Below are 21,000 nucleotides of genomic sequence, written 5' to 3' on the forward strand. Positions count from 1 at the left end.
CTTTTATTAAGACATTAAATTAGTTTCATTTATTAGCAGGTGTGTTGTACAGCATTCATAAAATCTCCAAAGCAAGCCCTGGGATTTCATAGTGAAGAATTTCAGAGCAACTGGTACTCAGGATTTTATTCTGCTGTAAAGCTGATTTAAGATTTTTTCCCAATGTGATAAAATTAAGAAAGTTGTTATTGTTTGACAGTGCCCCCTCACTGGTGTTCACATCTAGGGAGAATACTAGTCTCCTTATTAGCTCCAAAATAGTATCTTGGCATCCCTATGAAATGTGGGCTACTCTCAAGAAGCGGTGATCCCCCAAATTAGATAGGTCTTTCATAAATTCTTGCTTTTGGTCTTAAAAAGCAAATTAATCTCTTCCTACTCGCCCTCAAACAGTTTAGGCCTATGAGACTTTCCTAGCCCCCACTGGAAGTTCAACACAGAAACGTTGGTTCTCTCCCTCCTGGACTGCCTGACTGCCAGTCTTCCTTAACTAAGCCCTCACACTGTTTACAGTTACAGACACTTCTCTGGACATGCCATGCCACCTTTCAGCATCTTGCCAGCAAAATATTTACAAACAAAAATACAGTTTAATAAGAAGCCTTCTGCTTATGAAACAAAAAGCCAGAGTAGTGTCAGTAGTTTAAGTTAACTATACATAAGTATCGTGGTAGGTTCCAGCAGAATCTTCAGGCTAAAAACCCCTGCCGCAATAATGTAATATAAAGTTTGAATTCTGCATTTGGTTTTGTGCATTTGTTCACCTAGAACCTGAATATCTGGATGGGCTAATAAGTTTCCCAAAAATTGGAATAACATATCAAAGGCACACTCAGTCTTTCAGCAGAATGTATTCTATTAGCTTCTGTGAAAGCTCAACAAATGTATGTGACTTTTCAGTTAGCAATTTCATAGCTGCATTCCCATTAATCACATGGAATAAATCAGTTTATTAGTTCTGTAACAGAACCTCAGCTCACTGGCCTAGTGACCATACCCAGAAATAGCAGAAAAATCAGATTTCACAGGAAAGCATGCATAAAGATAAAGCAACATGTGATCATCTAAACCAGATAAACCAACCCACTCCAAAAGCAAGAGCAATCACTCCCCTTGTTTTTCCCCTCACCCCACAAATGACATGTTTTTCCTTACTGTCATAGCTACAATAAGCAGAAATTTTATTGAAATAGTTTCACTGTTGGCTTGCTTGTCCTGACAGCAAGGGCAGGAATTTCATCTTCTCTGCACATTCTGCTAGTGCCTTTTGGGATCTTGTCAAAGATTTTTTATTATTTATTATTTTGTTATTAGTAAGTCTCACCATTCTAGGATAGCCACCTTCAAGCTACATAGGTAATAGATGGTACTCTGGATGAATTTAAGCCCTGTATTCATGCGAGGAACTGAAAAAGGGACTGCAAAAGCTAAGAACATGAGACACTGAAGATTCTGGTGCAGAGGCAAGACACAATAGGTGGAAGCAACTCCAGTCTTCGTTTCAGGCATAAAAAGGGATGCAATACATACTTCATAACAGGGTTACAGGATGTACATGGATGTATCTAAAATAAACTTGAAGATAATTCTTTACTGTTCTATTGGCAAAGCACTGCCAAAGTATATTGAAAAGTATATACCCCAATCCAATCAGTTCAGAGCATCCAAAGACTTCCACTGGTAGCAGTTCTATGCTACAGAATCAGATATATACACACATATCTTTCTTTTTGAATGCAGAGCAGAAAATGACTCTATTGTGAAAGACTAACCTAATTTATCCGACTAGTGCAGAGGTAGTTAAAAGACTGCCTATGTGTTTCATGCTTTAAGGAATTATTTCAAATCTCTAGATGGCAGGTAAGTCTGGGATGACAGGAGGCTAGATTGTGTGAGCTGAAGTATCTCTGGACCACGTTGATGTATGAAAAAAAGAGTCCCCGAGCAGGTAGGTCTCAAGATCTGCCAAATATTCTTCCACTCCAAAAAGAAAAGCAGACAGTTGTACCTGCCATAAAGTGGATGAACATTTATGTGCACACAGAGACCTGACTAAACCATGGTAAAGGGAAGTCATTGCTTTCAATCCTAACCCCCAAGAAATCTAAAGCAGACAATTTGACAAAATTTTACTTGAAGTCCAGGTTCACTGGGCATGGCTTTTGTTGTGGTTTTGTTTTTTGGTTGGGTTGGGGGGGGGTGGGGGGTGGGGGAGGGAGGGGGTTGGGGTTTTCTAGTTTCCATGGATGATTTACATGTCAAGAGAACAGAGGAAGCAAGGCAAACCTGTACTCAGGTCTTCACACTATTATTCTGACAAATAATGATCTAAGCTGCAACAGTTATCACTAAAATATACAGACCCCGGAAACTGCATAATTTATGGTATCAACAATTAATGAGACAATTTGTTTCACGCTGGCACTAACAGCACAGCACAGGTAGAAGGTTCTTTCACCAGTGGAAGAACTTCTATCCCAAATAGAATCCAAAGCAACTGGCATAGCAAGTTTCCCCAAGAGCTTATCTATCACATATCTGCTTCCTCCCAACCACAAATTATATTAGTTGGTCCAATAAAAATTGTTTCTTCTTACAAGCCTCACATCAGCCTAGACAAAAGTCAGAACTCATCCACTTGTGCCATTAGATACCCGAAGTGCCCACAAGCCACGTGCCAAGTATGTCACAGTAAAAACAGGTGTACTGCTGTGTACCCCTTTAAAATAGAATGGAGGTTCACCCTCATAACAGAATTTTGAGATAAAAGACTGACAAAACCATAAAATTTTAAAGTAACTTTACACTGTTAAGTCTTACATTTCTAGGAGATTTTTCTTGAAATTTTATAAGCACAGCTGACAACTGCAGGCAAACTCGAAAGTAAATCTATTTCAGGCTGCAATTCCACTAGTAGCCGAGTTGACCTAAGTGACCTTCTGCAGCCAAAAAGGAAAGATCTCTCTCACACTTCCATCTCACAGTTCCACAAATGGATCTCGTGTGAGGTGGCCTGAAACTTCTGCTGACATAGAGAGTTAACCAGTTTTTGAAGAGTGATTTGGAGTATCACCTTAATTTTCTTGTGGTTTAGTGAGTTTAGTCAGTTCAGACTTCTATAAGCAGAGCTGGAAAGAAACAACCCTTCCTTTCAGCTGCTAAACTCCAAGCTTAGCTCATACGGAACCAGGTTTAAACTTTAAAATGGCCTTTTACTAAGGGAAAGGGTAAGTAGGCCTCACCTGAAAGATAACGTGCTACAAAGTACGATAGATACACACATCGAGAAAGATTTGGTATTTCTAAGGCTCAGGGTGGAGCCCTACATTCAATCTGTATTAGACACTGCTTTGCTTAAATAATATGAACACCTGCAAATATAAATTTCTGACTACGTGGGATTTGAAATTTTAAGAACAGTGCTTTTCCTTCTCCAGCACAGAAAACATACAGTGCTGTTCTAACAGGACAGATTCATGTTCAATATTGTTATTTCTCTAACCATATTTTCACAATCACGAGTATTGATTTCTACAGTGCAAGATTACATGTCTGACCCAGAGTAGCAATGCGCACAGATATGAAATGCTGTTGCACTGACAGGCATGTGTGGTCATTTGCAGCAATCTTACAATTTTATGTCTACTTTAAGTAGGCTTTATGTTTGATCTGGCATAAAGCTTACCCTCAATGCTCTTTGAACAGATTTGAACCAGCAAAGCAATTTTACACTAGATCAGCATTTTATGCCATAAAGGTGTGAAATATTCAGTGTCATTTTAGGAATCCTAAAGCATGACCTCAAGCTTGTCAGGATTACAACTGAAAGTTAGTTTCCTTCACATTCTTGCTCATCTTGTCCTTTCTTACTCCCTGAAACTGATTCTCCACCCCAGGCTGGCCTTACCAGACTGCTTACACGGTGCACGATGAATTCTATAAAGGGGCAGATACAGGCTGAATTTTCCGAAGGAGGGTAATTTTAACCCAGACTGGTTCTCCCCATTCAGTTCAACATACAATCCTACAAGCAGCTGCAGCTCCACAACCACCGGGACTGCCTGTGAGCAAAACTACACTGTATCTATGGTTATAATAAATTATTGAAGCTGAAGACTGAAAAATGTTTTAATACATCAGCTGTACCTGACAGGATTTTAGCAAGTCTGAGCTGACCAGACAGCTAATGGTTCAGCATTTCTAAACCTCTAAGTGTAATTCTCAGCATGTGAGATGAGAACAGCAAAGTGCAAGACCAGCAGTTCACTTCTCACTCATCTCTGTAGCGCTCTTTAGGAGCTCATAATGTATAGCTTAAATAATTGAAGTAAGGTGCAAACTAGAGGTGAAAAGCTTCTTTTATGTATACAAAATGTTTTGAAGCAGTAGTAATCCATATCCATCTTCCAAGTAAAATCCAAACAAAGGTAAACATGGATATAACTTTAAAGCCTTCTAGTCTTCACTTAAAAAAAAAAAGACATTGAAAGTTGTAGTATCTGAAATATAAAGACAAAAAAAGCCAGATATCAAGTTTCAGATACTATAATCCTCAGGAACCTCAGCTATTTCGTGATTTTCAGAACTATGCTTTGCCTGTCTCTCCCAAAGCATTTTCTGATGTAAAATAGAGTGCAAGTTATCTATGTGACTTCAGAAAAATGCAGATAAATAACACACACTTATTATGAAATGCACAAAAATGATGAGAACTATTTGCCTCCTATTTTTGGTACAAAACCATACAATATAATGTGTAATACAGGCAAAAAAAATACTGTATTGCTGAAGTTAAAGAACCTGCCTTTAAATGTGAGGGGAAAAAAAAAAAAGTATGTTTACCTGTTGCTTCTGGTACGCAGTGTTCGGGTTAATTTTGGACTCCAAAAGAAGAGAGCCTAGAAAAAAAAAGTTCCACTTATTTACATGTGTACTAGAATTTCAATCTCAACATGAATTTTCTGATCGCTCTTCCTCAAGTATGTATTAACACCTTTCCTCCCAACAATAAGCCTGTTAAACCCATATCCTACACTTTCTATTTCATTTTCCCCTCAAAAATATTGTTCACATAGTACAGAACATTCAAGAGTATTTTGAGGACTGGAGTTTTAACCTCTTATTCTGAGAAATTACTTTTCCACAGATATTTTTTTTATTATAAACTCTACAAAAAATAATCACATAAAAAGCATCACAACTGCACTCTGTAAATCACCTACAGTTGTTTTGTACAAAATCTGCTAATCACATGGCTAACTGTTCTCAAAGTTTAGCTAAAACCCTTACATTATTGTGCTGGAAAGCATATCTAGAAACCAATGCTTACAACAGCAACCATTATGACTGCAAGTAACACCACCAAAACACTCAGACATGATAAACTTAGGAACAACGGTTTCACAGCAGCTTACACTGATTTAAGACATTAGAACAGCAATTCCATTCTCATGTCTGTTTTCTTGTCCTTCCTTTTGCATAAGCATTACTGTTAATACCTGTCATGTTTAAATGGTTTGGAGGGTTGATCTAGGTCAAAACAACCCTTAAAACCACTTTTACTTCTGGTCCAATCATTTCCCTCATCCACCTCGCTGCTCAGCTGCACAAATGCCAGTGCATGAGGGACTCTTTAAAGCCATGACTTAAACTTACATACCTGCAGAGCTTCACTTAACATACATGAAGAAGTACTGATAAATTCACCTGCATGGTCAGCCTTGTAGTAGAAACCATAAGGCTGCAAGCACACCCTTGAAAGAGACACTTCTCCATTCATTTACCTGCTTCACTTTTTTTTGAAGAATAAAGTCCAAACTCTAAGAAAAGTCTCAACTTCTCAGTTTCATAGCCACAGTTAGAAGGCAGTCTTATATTTATATTACTATAGCATTTGCCAAACATCCCCACAAAATCTACACTAAAGAAAAATAAAAAAATGCTTCAACCACCTCAAATACAGAAGACTGAGAACTTGAAGACAGGACAAGAAAACTAATTACTTGGATTTGAAAAACATACTTGGAATCAAAAACTATACTTCCAAATCTCACAGCAGGATCAACACGTAGCTAGTTTTCACCATCTGAAGAGTATATCCATTACAAAATCCACAGCAAAAAATATCCCAAACCGAAATTTGTTTAGCATCCTCAATCTCATAGGTTATATTTACAAAACAATCCCACTCTCCTTTCAAGAATTACTAGGTGTTTACTAGGAAGTAACATGTGGAAGGGTCATATTGCGATCAGTCAAAATAAGACTGATTTTGATTGAAAGGGACCTCCAAAGTTCATCCAGTTCACTCCCATCACCAAGCCATCTTCAACTAGATCAGGTTGCCCAAAGCCCCACCCAACCTGACTGCAAACATTTCCAGGGATTGGGCATGTACCACCTCCCTGGGAAACCTGTGCAACGCCTCACCAGCCTCATCGTAACAAATTTCTGCCTTATAGCTAAGTCTGAATCTATCCTCTTTCAGTTTAAAACCATTGCCCCTTGTCCTGTTGCTGCAGGCCCTACTAAGAAGTCTGCTCCCATCTTTCTTGTAAATCCCCTTTAAGTCTTGAAAGGCTGCAGTAAGGTCTCCCCAGAGCCCTCTCTTCCCCAGGCTGAATTCCAACCCTCTCAGCCTTTCCTCACAGAAGAGGTGTTCCACCCCTCTGATCATTTCCGTGGCTCTCCTCTGGACCCACTCCAACGTCCATGTCTTTGCTGTGCTGAGGACTCTGGAGCTCGACACAGTACTCCCAGGTAGGGTCTCACCAGAGCAGAGAGGCAGAATCACCTCGCTTGACCTGTTGGCTATGCTTCTTTGATGCGGCCAAGGATTCGGTTGGCTTTCTGAGCCGTGAGTGCACATTGCCGGCTCATGTCCAGCTTTTCACCCATCAGTACTCCCAAGTCCTTCTCTGTGAGGCTCCTCTCAGTCCCTTCGTTTCCCAGCCTGTATTGATACCGGGGGTTGCCACAGTCCAGGTGCAGGACCCTGCACTTGGCTTTTGCTGAATGAACCTCATGAGGTTCACACAGGCCCGCCACTCAAGAATGTCTAGGTCCCTCTGGATGGCATCCTGTCCCTCAGGTGTGTCAACCACACCACTCAGCTTGGTGTGATCTGCAGATTTGAAGGGTCCACTCCATCCCACTGTCTGTCACTGATGAAAATGTTATGGTGGGGGAGGTGAGGGAAGAGACTTAACAACAAGATCACAAAATCTTACTTGCTGAAAGAGTGGTGTATCACTAAAGAACTACGTAAGTATCGTAACAGTTTGCTGTCTAATAAGAAAGGTTTTACTTTGTGAATTTAGAAGCTTTATCAAAGATTTTTATATTCATTAGCTTACTGTGTTTGTGATAATCTGATACAATAATTTTTTTTAATTAACAAAGTAACTTACATGTGATGTCTACTTCTTTCTAATTTCTAAGTCTGTTCTACAAGAAGCAGCCTTCACTAATGAAGCTGGCTTGAGAAGCTATTGCCTTGTCTCAACTGCTCTTGCATTGAGCTGTTTACAAACTCAGACACAATCCAACAACAAAACAGAACTAAACAGCCCTCAAGGGAAAACAAGACACAATGGAAAAGCAGTCTCCCCCCAAAACCACATATACTATCCTTTCTTAAGAATTCTTCCAGTTTTCTAACTTGCACCAGCTCTGTGAACAAAACTGCTTGTGTGCTCAAGTGCAGTAGCATAACTAAAAAAAAAAATAAAAAATAATCACAAACTATAGAGCAGGGCAGAGAAGGAAAACATCTAAGATAAGCTTTACCATGAATCCAATACACTGCAGTACTTGGGCCACAGTCTCAAGCTTTGAATTTTTGGGTCTGCCTAGTGAACATCTAGGAACAGTATTCCCTTTATTACAATCATCAGTTATAGGCAGTATTTCACTTCAATCTTACTTTCAGTTTCAAAGGCTCAGCTTCAACTACAAGTTTCAGAATATTATTTTGTCCTATTAACTTAGTTGACTAGGTTCTAGAAAGTCTTTACTGTCCAGAAATACTTAATACCATCAAGTATGAATTAAATAGTTAGATTAAAAAAAAATTAAAAGCAGTTGATAAACATTTTGACTGCTAAACACAGATCTACAGACAATGAGATCCTGAAATTAGCCGAGTATCACACAACTTGAACGCCACGTTTGAAAAACCCCTATTAAAAAAAATAATATTGAAGACAATTGAATGCAGACATTTCATCTTCCAGGCCAGAAGCAGACACTAGAGAATGACCTCTTTACTAGACTTATTTCTTCTTCTCTGCTAAACCTGATGCTTGCAGGAAAGACAAATCAAGCCTTACAAGGCTTGACTTGCTTCTCATCACTACATGATTCAACTTACTCCTCACTGTAACTAGAAAAATATGAATTTGGAGATAGAAACATGCTGAAGTGTAAATTCTGCTCTACAACTAATAGCTGCCCCAAATCCATCCTTCTGAATAATCTGATGCTCCATTTGTGCAATTTGTTCACCAAAAAGGGTTCAACAACTCAAAATCTGTGACTATTCTACTAGTTAGTTCAGTGGGTTTACTTTTGTATAGTAAGTTTTACAGATTCAGGCCCCTTCCTGGTATGAGGCAGTCTCTGTTACTTGCTTCTGGGAACCAGGCAACAGAAACACATCTGTAAAATAAATTCATCAGAAAAAGTTTACAAAAATCTCACATACTGTAAATAAAAGTTCTTCTCCAAAGTCAGTATCAGTACTGATTCCTAAATACAGTTTAAGATGCTTACCCTTGCATTTGTCATAAGCAATTACTTTCTATGGAGGTATTTTTCTCTTGGTACTATACTAAAATACATTAAGACTATCCAGTCTACTTTATAAAAATACGCCAACAAAATCTTACCTTCATTGACACAATGACTCTACTCAAAGTTAGGTAAGACCTGAAAACTCACCTTAATACAAGCCATAGTTTTAATAAAGCCCTGAAAATTATGCAGATCTAGTTATTTTCTAAATTATAGCCTTGAATGAATTTGTAAAGGTAACTGCAAAACAGTGGTGCCAGAAAGTAACATCTAAAACCACCTATAAAGATGAAAATTGATTTGCAGAATTATGTTATTTGCCACTGTAATGCCATATAGCACAGCTGGGTTTTTTTGTTTCTATAACACCACCATTCTGTGCTGTGAAAGGAATGTGTGTATAGGGAAAGACTTGCTCAAAACAGACTACATACAGATATACAACGCTATTTTCAAAGACAGTTAAAGAACATCAAATATCCCAATGCAGTAGTCTTAAACAACAAATCTGAAGACTTGTTTACGTGTACGCATATGGAGGAGACCTGCTGGTATGAGAGTGCTCCTCTCCCATCAAATTATGGGGATCCTTCCTCAAAAGCAGAAAAGGTACAGTGTTGCATGACCCTTCACCAATATAAACATGTTTAAGTAAGTTTCAATTCAAGAGCTGGTTTTCCCAAGATACACTCAGAGGTTTAAGTTCTGCAGTCACTTCTGCTGCTACTGAATCACAGAAACTTAACAGCTGAAACAGAACTCCAAGAACACAGTCTGCACTCACAAGTGACTATTCTCCCATCTAACACACATTTCTGAAGGGTTAAACCCAAATATTAAGGAGAGGGGAGAACCAGGAGAAAACAAATAAAAAAATTCCCCCCATCCCCCATGTTGTTTTTTTTCCCCTCATTTTAACCTAAGGTAAATATATAGCCACAAATTTCTCAGTGTTGCTTTCCTAAAACTAACTAACTAAAAGTAATCCTTTGAGTCTGAGCAAGGTAAAGCAAACTTAAGCCAAATTCTGGCTAAGCCTTCTGCCAGTATTATGGGGCTACTGATACCTAGTCTAAAGAAACAGCAGAGATGTAGATGTCTGCCCTGTGGCAGAAGGCATTAACATACAGAATTCAGAAGTGGCAAACTACAACTTCTGAATAAAAGTTATTAGATAGTTCCTAAAAGATAGCTGGCAAATATGGCCTCCAATGTGGGAGTTCACTTTGGCTTGTCAAGAAGTTTAGTTACAGGACTAGTAAAGTTTAATTAAAAGTTTAAGCCTTCAAGTTAACCCAAAACAGTTGAACAGAAAAGTTAATTTTAGAGGTCTCTTCAGCCATCTGGGCTCAGAACAACAAAAGTGATATGAAACCATGCAGTGAAAAATCTAGAAGCACACAGACATTTTAAAAATTAAGCAGGCCACAGCAGCCTAAAATACCATGTGAGAAACAGGTCATAAGAAATCAAAGGCTTATGATTACACACAGAAACTCACATGGAAGGTGACCCTTGGTAAAACAAGAGTTCACTACTGCTCTACTGCAATTCAAGTAGAATACACTGTTACTAGGAATCACACAGAGAAACTTCAGGGTTTCAAGTCAAAAAAGTTAACAGTTAAGTGGCAAAAAAAAAAAATACAATTCACTGTTTCAAAGATTAACCTATCTGATCTGAAAGCAGTGTATGGCATTTCTGTACTATAACAGATTACACCAAATTGCCTGTAATGACTCTTAGAAGTTCAGTGCCTGCGAGCATTAGACATCCCAGATAGCAACACAAATAGCCCATCTGCTCTAAATTCTTTTAAGATGTTAATAAAACTCTAACCCAAGAAAAATAACTCCACTCCTACGTATTTAAAAAAAAAAAAAGACACTCTTACTCAGTTATTACTTTCGTTCCAGATGACCGCTTACCTTGGACTTGGTATACTGATTGTAGCTCCCTTATCTGAACACCCTGACCCTGTCATAAAATCTCAACCACTTGTAAAGCACTTAGGAGCTACACCAAGTCACAGCTGTGCAATCAAGAGACTGAACTATGTGCTAGCCCACGTGGTCAGCCATACGATTCTCTGGTAAATCTGCTGTTGTTCTGTGCACAGCCAAACTGGCCCTTTAACAGGAGTGGGAATTTCCCATACACAGCAGGAACTACTGGTAACATCCCCTCGGCATCCCCCACTCAGGAAACTGAGCCTTCAGCTTCAGGCAGATCCGGAGGTTTTCAGTCAGCTTCCTGGAGTAAGTTAGTAAGAACATGCCAGCGTGCACAGGATGAATCTCAGCTCAAACCTAGGAAAAGCTGGTTTAGAAAAGGAGGAAGGAAGACGGTTTCATTGTGGAAGGAGGAGGAGCTGGTGAAGAAAGACAGTACAAGAATGCAATGGAAACATGGAGGCAAATCGTGTATAGGTCAGGCTCCTACTTCTTTTATGGTTTTGATAACTAGAGAGGAAAAAAATTAAATCACAGTCAGCTCCTTCATTTAGTTAAAGCACACAAGGGAACACAGAAATTGAGTGATGCCGAAAACACAAATCTTTTTCCAAACCACTTGCTCACATGCAAAAATTACTATATCTGCCCTCAAAACCAACCCACAAACAACTGACACCGGGAGTAAACAAACGATAAATCAAGTTTTATGAGGCGTTTACATAAGCAAGTTAGAAAAACTAGCCTATAAATAGAGTGCACATTTACCCAGGACTGATATTGCATACTAAATTAAGAACTTTAGCTCTGTATATTATTCAACACTCTTGAAGTACATGTGTGCTGTTTGAGAGAAGTATAATGTGTGTATCCTATTAAATATACTTCTGTGTATTAGGTGCTATTAGTAAGTTCTGCTTTTATTAGAGTATCTTCACTATGCAACACAAAGTAATGTCTTCATCTTTGTTTTGGGATCAGCTATACTAATTTGTATTTTCCTTCTTACAGATGTTCATTCAGAACAAATAAGCTGGCAACAACAGTCCAATTCAGGTTCTAGCCAGTTTTAAGCATACATATTCCACTGAAAGTCAATAACTGGGTTTTAGTTTGAATGGGCTATTTCTTCACAGGCATGTTATGAACTGCAGTTCTTTCACTTTCTTTTCAAAAAAAAAAAAAACGAAAAACACCACAAAAAACCAGAAAATTGTTTAGTGTATAGAAGACATGATAGTTTTTAAACCTAAGCACATCAGCCACATAGGACTCTACCTACAAAAAAAATAAACCGTTAATTTAAAATTGAATTTAAAACCTAATAAAAGATTAGCCTAAAAATAACCTTTCTTTTTACCTCACTCCCGCATGTTGAAATTAAACTAAGTCTACTTCCATTTTGAATGTTTTCTCTTACACTGTGATGTTGACCAAACTAGAAATGCATCTTCTTCAGTGTAAAATAGATAAAATCAAGTATTGGTTTAATTTTTTACTGTATAATCAAGAAACTACAAAACCCCGAGATTCACACTTATCAATTATCAAAACCCTGCTCAGATGAAAGTTTGATTCATCAATATCAGTTTATGATCTTTGTACTTTGTCAGAACTTTCTCAAATAGTAAGAATTAATCATTCTCAAGTTGCTTTTCATCCTAGCTCCTAAAATGAAAAAGCCAAATAAAGAAAATCACAAGCTCTGTTGACAGTCACAAGCTATAACTAGATCTACAAGTCACTAGATACAGTAGCTATGTATCTGATGAAGTAATAAGTTGTGCACCGACAGACTCAACTAGCAAAATGGTACATGCTAGATATGGCAAAGCATATTTTAAAATCTACTCTGATCGTAGCAGCCATGAACTCAATCAACAATCCAGACTAGCCCAAACATGCAGCTACAGGGGTAGATTCTGCTACTCAGCCTGTACTACTGTCATATGTTGTCAAAAATGTGAAGGAAGTTGATAATGTATCATTTTAAACTGATTTACAAGAAGATCTAGAACAGCTTAATGACTAAGAACCACCATTCCATAAAAAAAAAAATCTGAAAATGCTGCTCTGTCCATTGTATTGTCTTTACTACTGTAACAACTGTACTTTAATAACTGTTGACAGCTTTTAAAGTCTTGCATAATCCTTGCTACCAAAGAAAGGGGGAGGAGGGGGTGTTAGCCATACAATGACTTTTTAAACATTTACTACTAAAAAACATGATCAAAGTTTTGAACAACAGCTTTCACTAGTGGATCCTTTCCAGAAATATCTAAGGAAGGATACATCACAATCACCAGTTTTGAAATTGAAATACGTTGGGAACCCGGTGATAGAACACTAGATACATAAACCATACAAGACTTACAAGACCTGAACGTATTTTATACGCAACACTGTGTACTCGCTATGAACCAAGCACCTACTATGCATGCACTTCATGGCAACCTTCCATTTCTTACCCTTGGCCTAACACGAATGAACTACGGTTAGTGCCTACTTGCTTTTAAGAATCGCATTTGAATTACGCAGCAAAACATTACAGCAACAGAGACAAAGCTAGGTCCAGCTCCTTTGCTGGGTAGGATGAGGAAAGAGCGTACCTTCAGACACACACACTTACCATCACTCTCTGCCCTGACTAGCAGGGACATGCCCTTGAGCCTCTCCACGTAGCAAGAGGACACATGCCCTGTGCCTCGATCATCCCACTGGCGGTCCTCATTTAGCGTGTAAACCTTCACCCTCCGCCGGGTGTCAGTCATCCTGCCGCCTGCCACACCACTGCCACCACTCTGGCTTGCAACCGCTGGAGGAGCAGGAGACTGGTCGGGGGCTAGGCCCCCCTCAAAGGAGGGGAGCAGAAAAGAAGGTAGCAGCCCCACACGGGCACGCCAAGCAAGCTCTTCTTACTCCTCTTCAGTGCTGCAATGGGATCCTCATTATCGAGGGTAACAGAGGACTGGGGGGCGCAGGGCAAGAGGGGGAACAGGAGGTGAAGATATGAAAGGGGAGCCGCTCCAGGCACCGTCAAGCGCTGCACAAAAGGCGAGTGAGCCTATGCAGGGGAGAGCCGCAGAGAGGAAAGAGGCTCTTGGCAAGGGCGAAGGGCTGGCAGAACAGGCAGTGAAGAATGGATCCTGGAGGAGAAGAGGATCCACGGGAGTGGAAGCAGCGGTGGACAGCAGATGGCACGGACGACAACGGGCAGCCGGGCCGGGGTGACAGGAGCAGGCGAGCCTGGAGGCCGGGGCCCTGGCGAGGGAAGCAGGCGGGAGGCTGGCGAGGCCGGGGTGAAGCAGGCGGGGGAAGGCAGGCGGGAGAGGGGCCGCTCGCCCCGGCCCGGCGCTCGGCTCTATTGTGCAGCAGCTGCCCAGGCCCGAAGCCCCTCGCTCGCCGTCCGTTAGCGCGGGGCTCCGGGAGCCGTCCTTCCCGCCGGGGCTGGCCGCGGCCTGCAGGCACTGCCTGTCCCGGGGCGAGATGAAGCGGGCGGGCGGGCTCAGAGCCCCGTCTCCCCCATGGGCTCCCGTCGCAGGCGGCAGCTTCACTCCCAGCCCGACTCCGCCGCCATATTCTTCTTCCTCTTCTTCCTCCTCCTCCTCCCGGTGCTGCGGCGGCTCAGTCCCGACTCCTCAGCGCGCCCGGCGACGTGGCTGCGCTCCAGGCGCTCAGCAGCCCTGCCAGCGGAGAGACGCTCAGCCCTTCAGAGGGGACGAGCGGCGACGGCGCGACACAGCACAGCGCGGCCCGTCCAGCCCGGCTCCCACCGGCTCCGTCTCCGCCTCAGTCACTGCGCGGCCGCCATCTTGGTTTCACCTCTCACTGGAGGCGCGGGGTCTCCCAGCCAGCGGCGGCACGGGCCGCCCGCCAGCGTTTAAAGGGCCAGCCGCCCCGCGTGGGCTGTGGGTGGGGGCATGCTCCGCGCCGCCAGCACCGCCGTCTCGGATCCGCGCGGGCGGGACACGCGTGGGGCCCTGGCTGGGCCGGGACCGCGGGCCCCGGGAGCGGAGGGGCGGCGCCGGCTGCCCGCGCTGCCTCCCCGGACCTCGGCGGGGGGGGGCCGGGGCCGGGCGGCGACCGGTACCGCGGCGGGGCGGGAAGCGCGCGGCCCCGGCCCCACGGCGGGGGACGCCCCGGGGCTGCACCTGGGGCCGTGTTCCGGGGTCTTCGTGCGCGCCGCTCGGCGGAGCGGGGGCCGCTCGCCAGAGGGTGGGCTGCCGGTGCCTTTCCTGTCTTCCTTTTTTTTTCCTGTCACGCGTTGCTGACTGATCCAAAAGTTAGACAGCTTCTGGCTGAGCGGCTACTGGGGCTCCGCAGCAGAGATAGGATCTAACAATCGCCGTAACAAACAGAAGCTGTCGAGGCTCTGCTTTTGCTGCCGCTGCCAACATCTGAACATACGTCTGAGGGATTTCCCTAAAATGTGCAAAAGCACTAGTGCATTCAGCACCCCACTGACACACCACTGCATCAGAGGGTATTGTGTGTGTTCCGAGCGTATCCCTGCCACGCTGCGTACATGGGAGCTCACTGTGAGTTAAGTACTCAACTAGGTCCATTTGTTTTCATTTTATACTTTAAAACAAGTATTGATACTTGTTTATCAAAGTGAGTTATACAGGGGCTGGTTTGAGCCAAAACCACAGATGATGAGCTTTCACCCCAGAATTAATGACACATCACTTGGAAGCCTCTGGTCAAGACCAGTTTTCCATCTGCTTGCCCACTGAGAAAGCCAGCCAGCTCCAGAGCTGGTACCCAGTTCCCTGATGTGCTCAGGTGAAGCCCTTTGGCCTTTGCTTTCAGGCCTGGCTCTGACACCTGAAGGCTGGTTAACAATACAAATGCCTTCAAGAGTATTTTTTGGGTACCCATAGCACAGCTGAAGGTGTGTTGTGCTCAGCGGTTCTCGGTAGTGTTCTTGGCTGAGGCAACGAAAGGTCTGAAAAGACGCAGTTGCCTGAGAACTGCAGACCATGGGCTGCAATGGAGGGGAACTGTCACGCCGCACCTGCACAGAAAGGTGCTCGTCACCTTCACTCGGAGACCCGTGCAGCCCCCAAGGGGATGTGCCCAGGGAGGTACTGCACTAGAACGTCTCTTACACAGTTCTGGAGATGGATTTTTGAGACTTCTAAGAAGATCGATGTCACTTAGAGAAACCTCTGTGGGACCATTATACTCGTTTCCAATTTGCAAACTGTACCCTCTTGTGGCCATCACATTAAGTATAGACCACTGTTCGCTGCACTTTTGATTCTTTCAGGGCTTTTTGTGAATTGAAAACAAGTTCAATCACATTTCAGTTTGCATAGTTTGCTTTATGAAAATTTGGGTTCAGCTTCTTTTAATTGGCCTTGTATTATTTTTATACCAGTTTGAACAATGCTCAGCCCAACAGTGCCTGCTTGTCAGGTTTTATCCCAGTTCTCATTATTTTTGGCAAGGGGCTTTATTTTTTCAAACATTCCCACCCCAGACATTCCAGAAGAAAGGTTAGCCATGGAGGGCAACTTCCCATGCTGAAAAGGAGATGTGAAAGAAAAAAACACTCAGGTTATTTTTCCTTGGAGTCATGAGGGAGAAGGTAAAGTGTGTCAGGTCACACCTCAGTTCCTTCTCTCCATTTCCAGAGGTTTGACAGACTGTGTCCAGGGGGAAGTATCTTCAGGGACTGCTGAGGTTAGGCTCCCTTAGTTCCTGTAAATAGTAAAGGACCTTGCCCTGGCAGAGGTTTTCACCCATTAGAAACTGAGTAATAAATGAGGAAATGAAGTATTGAATAGAGTTTTAAACTTTTCCTATTCATAGGAAAGTAAATGCATGTGGATCGATATGGATGGATTAAGCCTAAACTGGATTTACCAGCAAGGGCCTCTTGCACAGCAGTCAAGACTAAAGAACAAGGTAACTTTTTCTTTCAATATCTGCTCATAATTTTGGGAAAGAAAATTGCATTGTTAGTATGAGGAACTTCAGATCAGACATATAACTTGGAGCTATGCACTAAAGCATTATTAGAGGTCCTAAAAATCCTAGGTAATTATTTTCTGACCAAAAAAATTCCTAGTAGGGCAGTAACTTCAGACTTTATTATGGTAATCATAATTGCTAGAATGAAAGTCAGTGCTTGCCTGAGTATTTAGACATGGCTACGTTCAGTACATGGAAACAAACTATATACACACACATGGACACTGGCTATGTCCTCTTGTTCCCAACATGTTTTGACTTGTTCTCAAAAAAGCCGTGGAGAATGACTGAGTGAAAAGAAATATGACGTAGAAAAACTATCAGAATAGGGGGAAGTCTATTAAAGAAGAAAATATCTATAAATAAGTTAGTCTATTGTAATCAAGAAATGGGACATTCAGAAAAATACATTTCTAATTTAGTGGGGAAGCAAACAGCAGCTTGAAATAAATACAAGAAGTAGAAAAAAGGCAAACCTAGCCATCATTACAAGCTATAAAGCATAGGAAAATGGATGAAAACATAAGGAATATGCATGGTTGGTAGTTTTAGGAACAGCTCAAGTTTTCTAAATCTTAAGACTACTATAGGCCTACAATGCAAAAAAGTAGAACTGTTTAATAAATCAATTTGTTCTATACTTGAATGTGTGATGGATTTTTATCACATGATGATGATGAAGTGTTTTCCTATAATTTTTAAGAAGGGTGTTGAAGAACCTTTCTTAGAAATACACAGATCCTAAAGAACTTGAATTCGAGAGTCCTAAAGGATTTTGCATGTGTGATCTCAGGAAGCATGAAACCATATTAATTTTTATTAAAGATTAAATTATTGCCGAAATTCTGCAAGACATGAAGACTGACTATTCAAATCCGACAAGTGAAAATACAGCAACAGACTTATTTATCTGACATCAATTACAGACAAATACTGATACAGGATGCAAGAAGGAATTACAAGATAGAAATATAGCAGTAGCAGCTGATGTGGCTTTATGGAAAAATTGTTCAATTTATGGTGCAGATATGCTTGGATATTTCTTGGATATTTTTCTGGGAAGTCAACACTATTCTATGAAGAAAGCCCATGCTGTGGTCAGATGTGAGGTGACTGGCATAGCTCAAAAGGAGTTATCGATCAGCAGAGATGATTCTAGATGATTGGGCAGAAATCAAGAGTGATGCTCTTTAGAATTTGTAGTAATTATTAGAAAGTCAATGTGGAATCTCTGTGAATAAAAACTCTGTATGACTCATAGAGCCTGGAAGAATTATATGTACAGCTGAAGGCAGAATGGTCAGAAACAGACAGGTTCACCTGCTGAAGGTTCTGATGAAGGAGAAGGAATGGGTTAGCCTGGGACAGCTGGGAAGGTTACTGGCAGCTGCTTCTGGCTTATTCCAACTTTACAAGTGTCTGTGAGCTCATAAGCACCTCCTAGTCATTACTGCAATTTTAAGGGAAACAATGGCACTTTAACTTAAAATTCCAAGCTCAAGCAGCCAGGATGGGGGGCACCACGGTCAGCCTGGGATGGCTTGGTTGTGCTCCGACTTACACCTCACAAATGGCACCATCCAGATACAGCCAAATACAAGGTCACACCCATGGGAATAAATAGTAAGGCAGCTTTGAAAGAACTAAACAAGAAACCCAACACAAACTTCTTGTATCACACTGTGCCTATAAAATCTAATGCAGGTATATTGCAAGCTAGTAAGCTGTGGAAGAGTGTAACATCAGGGCTAAAAATAGCTTTAATGCCATAATCTGTAATTCTGGTGTCTTCACTGTTAACAGATTCTACGAAATTGAAAAGGGTCAGAAAGGACTGCTTTGAAGAACTTTACTTTTCTTCACATCCGTTTGCTGCCCTTCAACATCTCAGGTTCCTGCAGCATGCACTGTTTTGCAGCATACCCTATGAATTGCTTCTCAGATGCTGCTGCTCAGTTTTCACATCCTCCTGCAGATCCCCTAGAAGTAGCCCTGTTCTTGTACCTGAAACACAAACCTGAACCTGTGTAGGTCAGCAGTTAAAATTCTTCCTTCTACATAATATGCATATGAATCCCCTCAACAGAAATGTCATGTCTTTTCTTTCAACCCATATTGTCATCTTAATTTTCACAGTGCTGTAAAGACCCCCAGTCTTCCAAGCAGAGCTTTCTTTCAACTGCAGAGTCATGCAAATCTGTATTTGTTTTGAATTCCTGTATTCATCACTGGAAATGCTGCACTTTATCTAAATACATAGGCCTCATCATCAAAGAGTGAAGAATTTCAAAGCACTGCTGAAGCTATTGGATGCAGAGAACATGTCTGGGTCATTTATTCATCCAGTAGTGAAAATTCCCCTTTTTCTGAGTGGAACTCCGAGACATCTAATTTATGCTAGCTGTCCCTATGCAATGCATATTTCTATTTTTACATTTATTTTTGTGCCTGTTGAATGTATTTGTAAACCTTTTCGGTAAGATGTTACTTGAGTACTTTGTTTCCTTTTTCTATGGCAGACTTCCTGACTTCCTATGGCAAACTTTTGCTCACGTGTATCTTTAAAAAAAAAACAAACAAAAAACCAACCAAGATTTCCAGTACTTTATCTGTAACTCTGACTGCAAGAGGCTTCTCCTAGACCCATACAATTGATGGTCTTTTGAGAAAATGATGGATAGAGAGGCAGTAAGTATGAGATCCACATCATAAACTTGTTTCCAAGAAGCTTTGAAAGTCCACCAGAAATCCAGAAGAGAAAAAATCTGGCCCCATTTTCCTATTATGTATCTACCTCATCACCTAAAAAATTGCTAACCAATGCAGTACTCTCATTAAAATAAATAGCTTATTACCTTAGGCACATCCTGGGGTGAGTGTGGGAACTTTTAAAACTAGTTTGTGTAAGTAAGAACTGCATAGGTGGATTTGGAGTGAAAAGGGGAAAGACCAAAAGGGGAGGAGAAAGGACACTGTCAGAGCCCAAGCAAGACAATGGCACACGGACATAGAAAGATAAACACTCATCCATACACACAGAGTCTCAGTAGTTTGATACTTTAATTAGCATGGTCATCCAGGATGACAGGACTGGACCTTTGTAAATTTAGGATCAGGTTCCTGGACAAAAGCTGGTGAAACTAAAAATACTTCTGTATGTAATAAAATGTGATAAATGTAAAAAAAACATCAGAAACCTGGAAAAAAGGAGGAAGGTGAGTTTTTCTGAAGGAATGTTTTAGAATCAGCCATTGTAGTGACAGCAACTCAAATACAGGCTTATTTTTTCAGTTTTGAAAGTTACGAGTCACTTCAGTGTTCATGACAATGACGGCCTTAAAGATGCAAATCATTTGAGACTTGCACAGAACAGGAATGATTGCGGTACAAGTTGCAACTAGGTACTATGAATAGCAGGCAGATTGGGAGCACACCCAACTACTAGAGAGATTACCAATTATCCAAATTGGCTCTAGTATCTTCCATTTTGTATATGAAGCAGAGGTGAGAACCTGACACCCAGGCTCTGTAGTCTGGATGAGCTCTGCAGTAACAGAATAACAGGCGTTCAGGGAGGGAAGCACACCCTGTCCGCACATGGCATCTCTTCTCTAGCCAACAGTGAAGCTAAGTAGGCCACATGCAAAACTGCAGTTTTTGCTCTTATTGCCACCTAGAAATAAGAACCTAAATTGTTTTGAAGTGGGTGTGCCTCAGTAGTCACGTCGAAATTATCCTGATTCAACATTCCCAGCTTAGTCCCCAGATTTTCCATATATGTTGGCTTATTTCTGGCTCATGCAGAGCTAGGATGTAGCAGATGTCTGTAACATCTTGAAAGGCACGAAGGAAGTCAGCAAGGGTCAGTTTAATGTCTTCTCCAATATAAGAACTGAGGAGCAAGAGGTCCAGTGAGTAGGTGGGATTGCCAAAACAAGAAAAAGTTCTTTTTTCAGACTTCATTGAAAGAAGTGATGAAATGCTCTGCTGCAATGACATGGATGCTGAAGTCCAACCTACTAGTCCAACGTATTAATGTACTACCAGGCTGTCTTGCAGAGAGCATGGATAGGCTCAGAGCAGAGCTCTTAAGTCAGAGACTTTCAGTGACTAATGGGCAAAGGCATTAGTGGCATGTGGGGATTATCAGCGGATGCGCAGGAGGAAGAAGGTTGGGAATGGTGTGCATGCTAGTAAGGTCTGTAGCAGTGAGGTGCAAAGGGGGTATGGTAGCTTTCACACCCCAGCGTGTTGAAGTGTAGTGTGAATGCCGTTA

General features: G+C 41.6%; 1 protein-coding gene across 2 annotated transcripts in view; it reads right to left on the reverse strand.

Moving 5' to 3' along the window:
- The window catches only part of PPP4R3A (protein phosphatase 4 regulatory subunit 3A), a 43,077-nt gene extending 29,559 nt beyond the window's left edge, over positions 1–13,518 (reverse strand). Inside the window, exons 1-2 of one of the 2 annotated variants that reach the window (XM_005241915.4) lie at positions 13,375–13,518; positions 4,843–4,898 (exon numbers count right to left, since the gene is read on the reverse strand). In XM_005241915.4, the coding sequence (XP_005241972.1) occupies positions 4,843–4,898; positions 13,375–13,516 (198 nt within the window). In that variant the 5' untranslated portion in view covers positions 13,517–13,518. Of the gene's footprint in view, positions 1–4,842; positions 4,899–13,374 lie in introns of those variants that run through there. The other variant, XM_055802399.1, reaches the window with a different exon arrangement.
- Positions 13,519–21,000: the final 7,482 nt, after the last annotated feature.

The sequence above is a fragment of the Falco peregrinus genome, chromosome 1 (assembly GCF_023634155.1).
Source record: "Falco peregrinus isolate bFalPer1 chromosome 1, bFalPer1.pri, whole genome shotgun sequence".
NCBI lineage: Eukaryota > Metazoa > Chordata > Aves > Falconiformes > Falconidae > Falco > Falco peregrinus.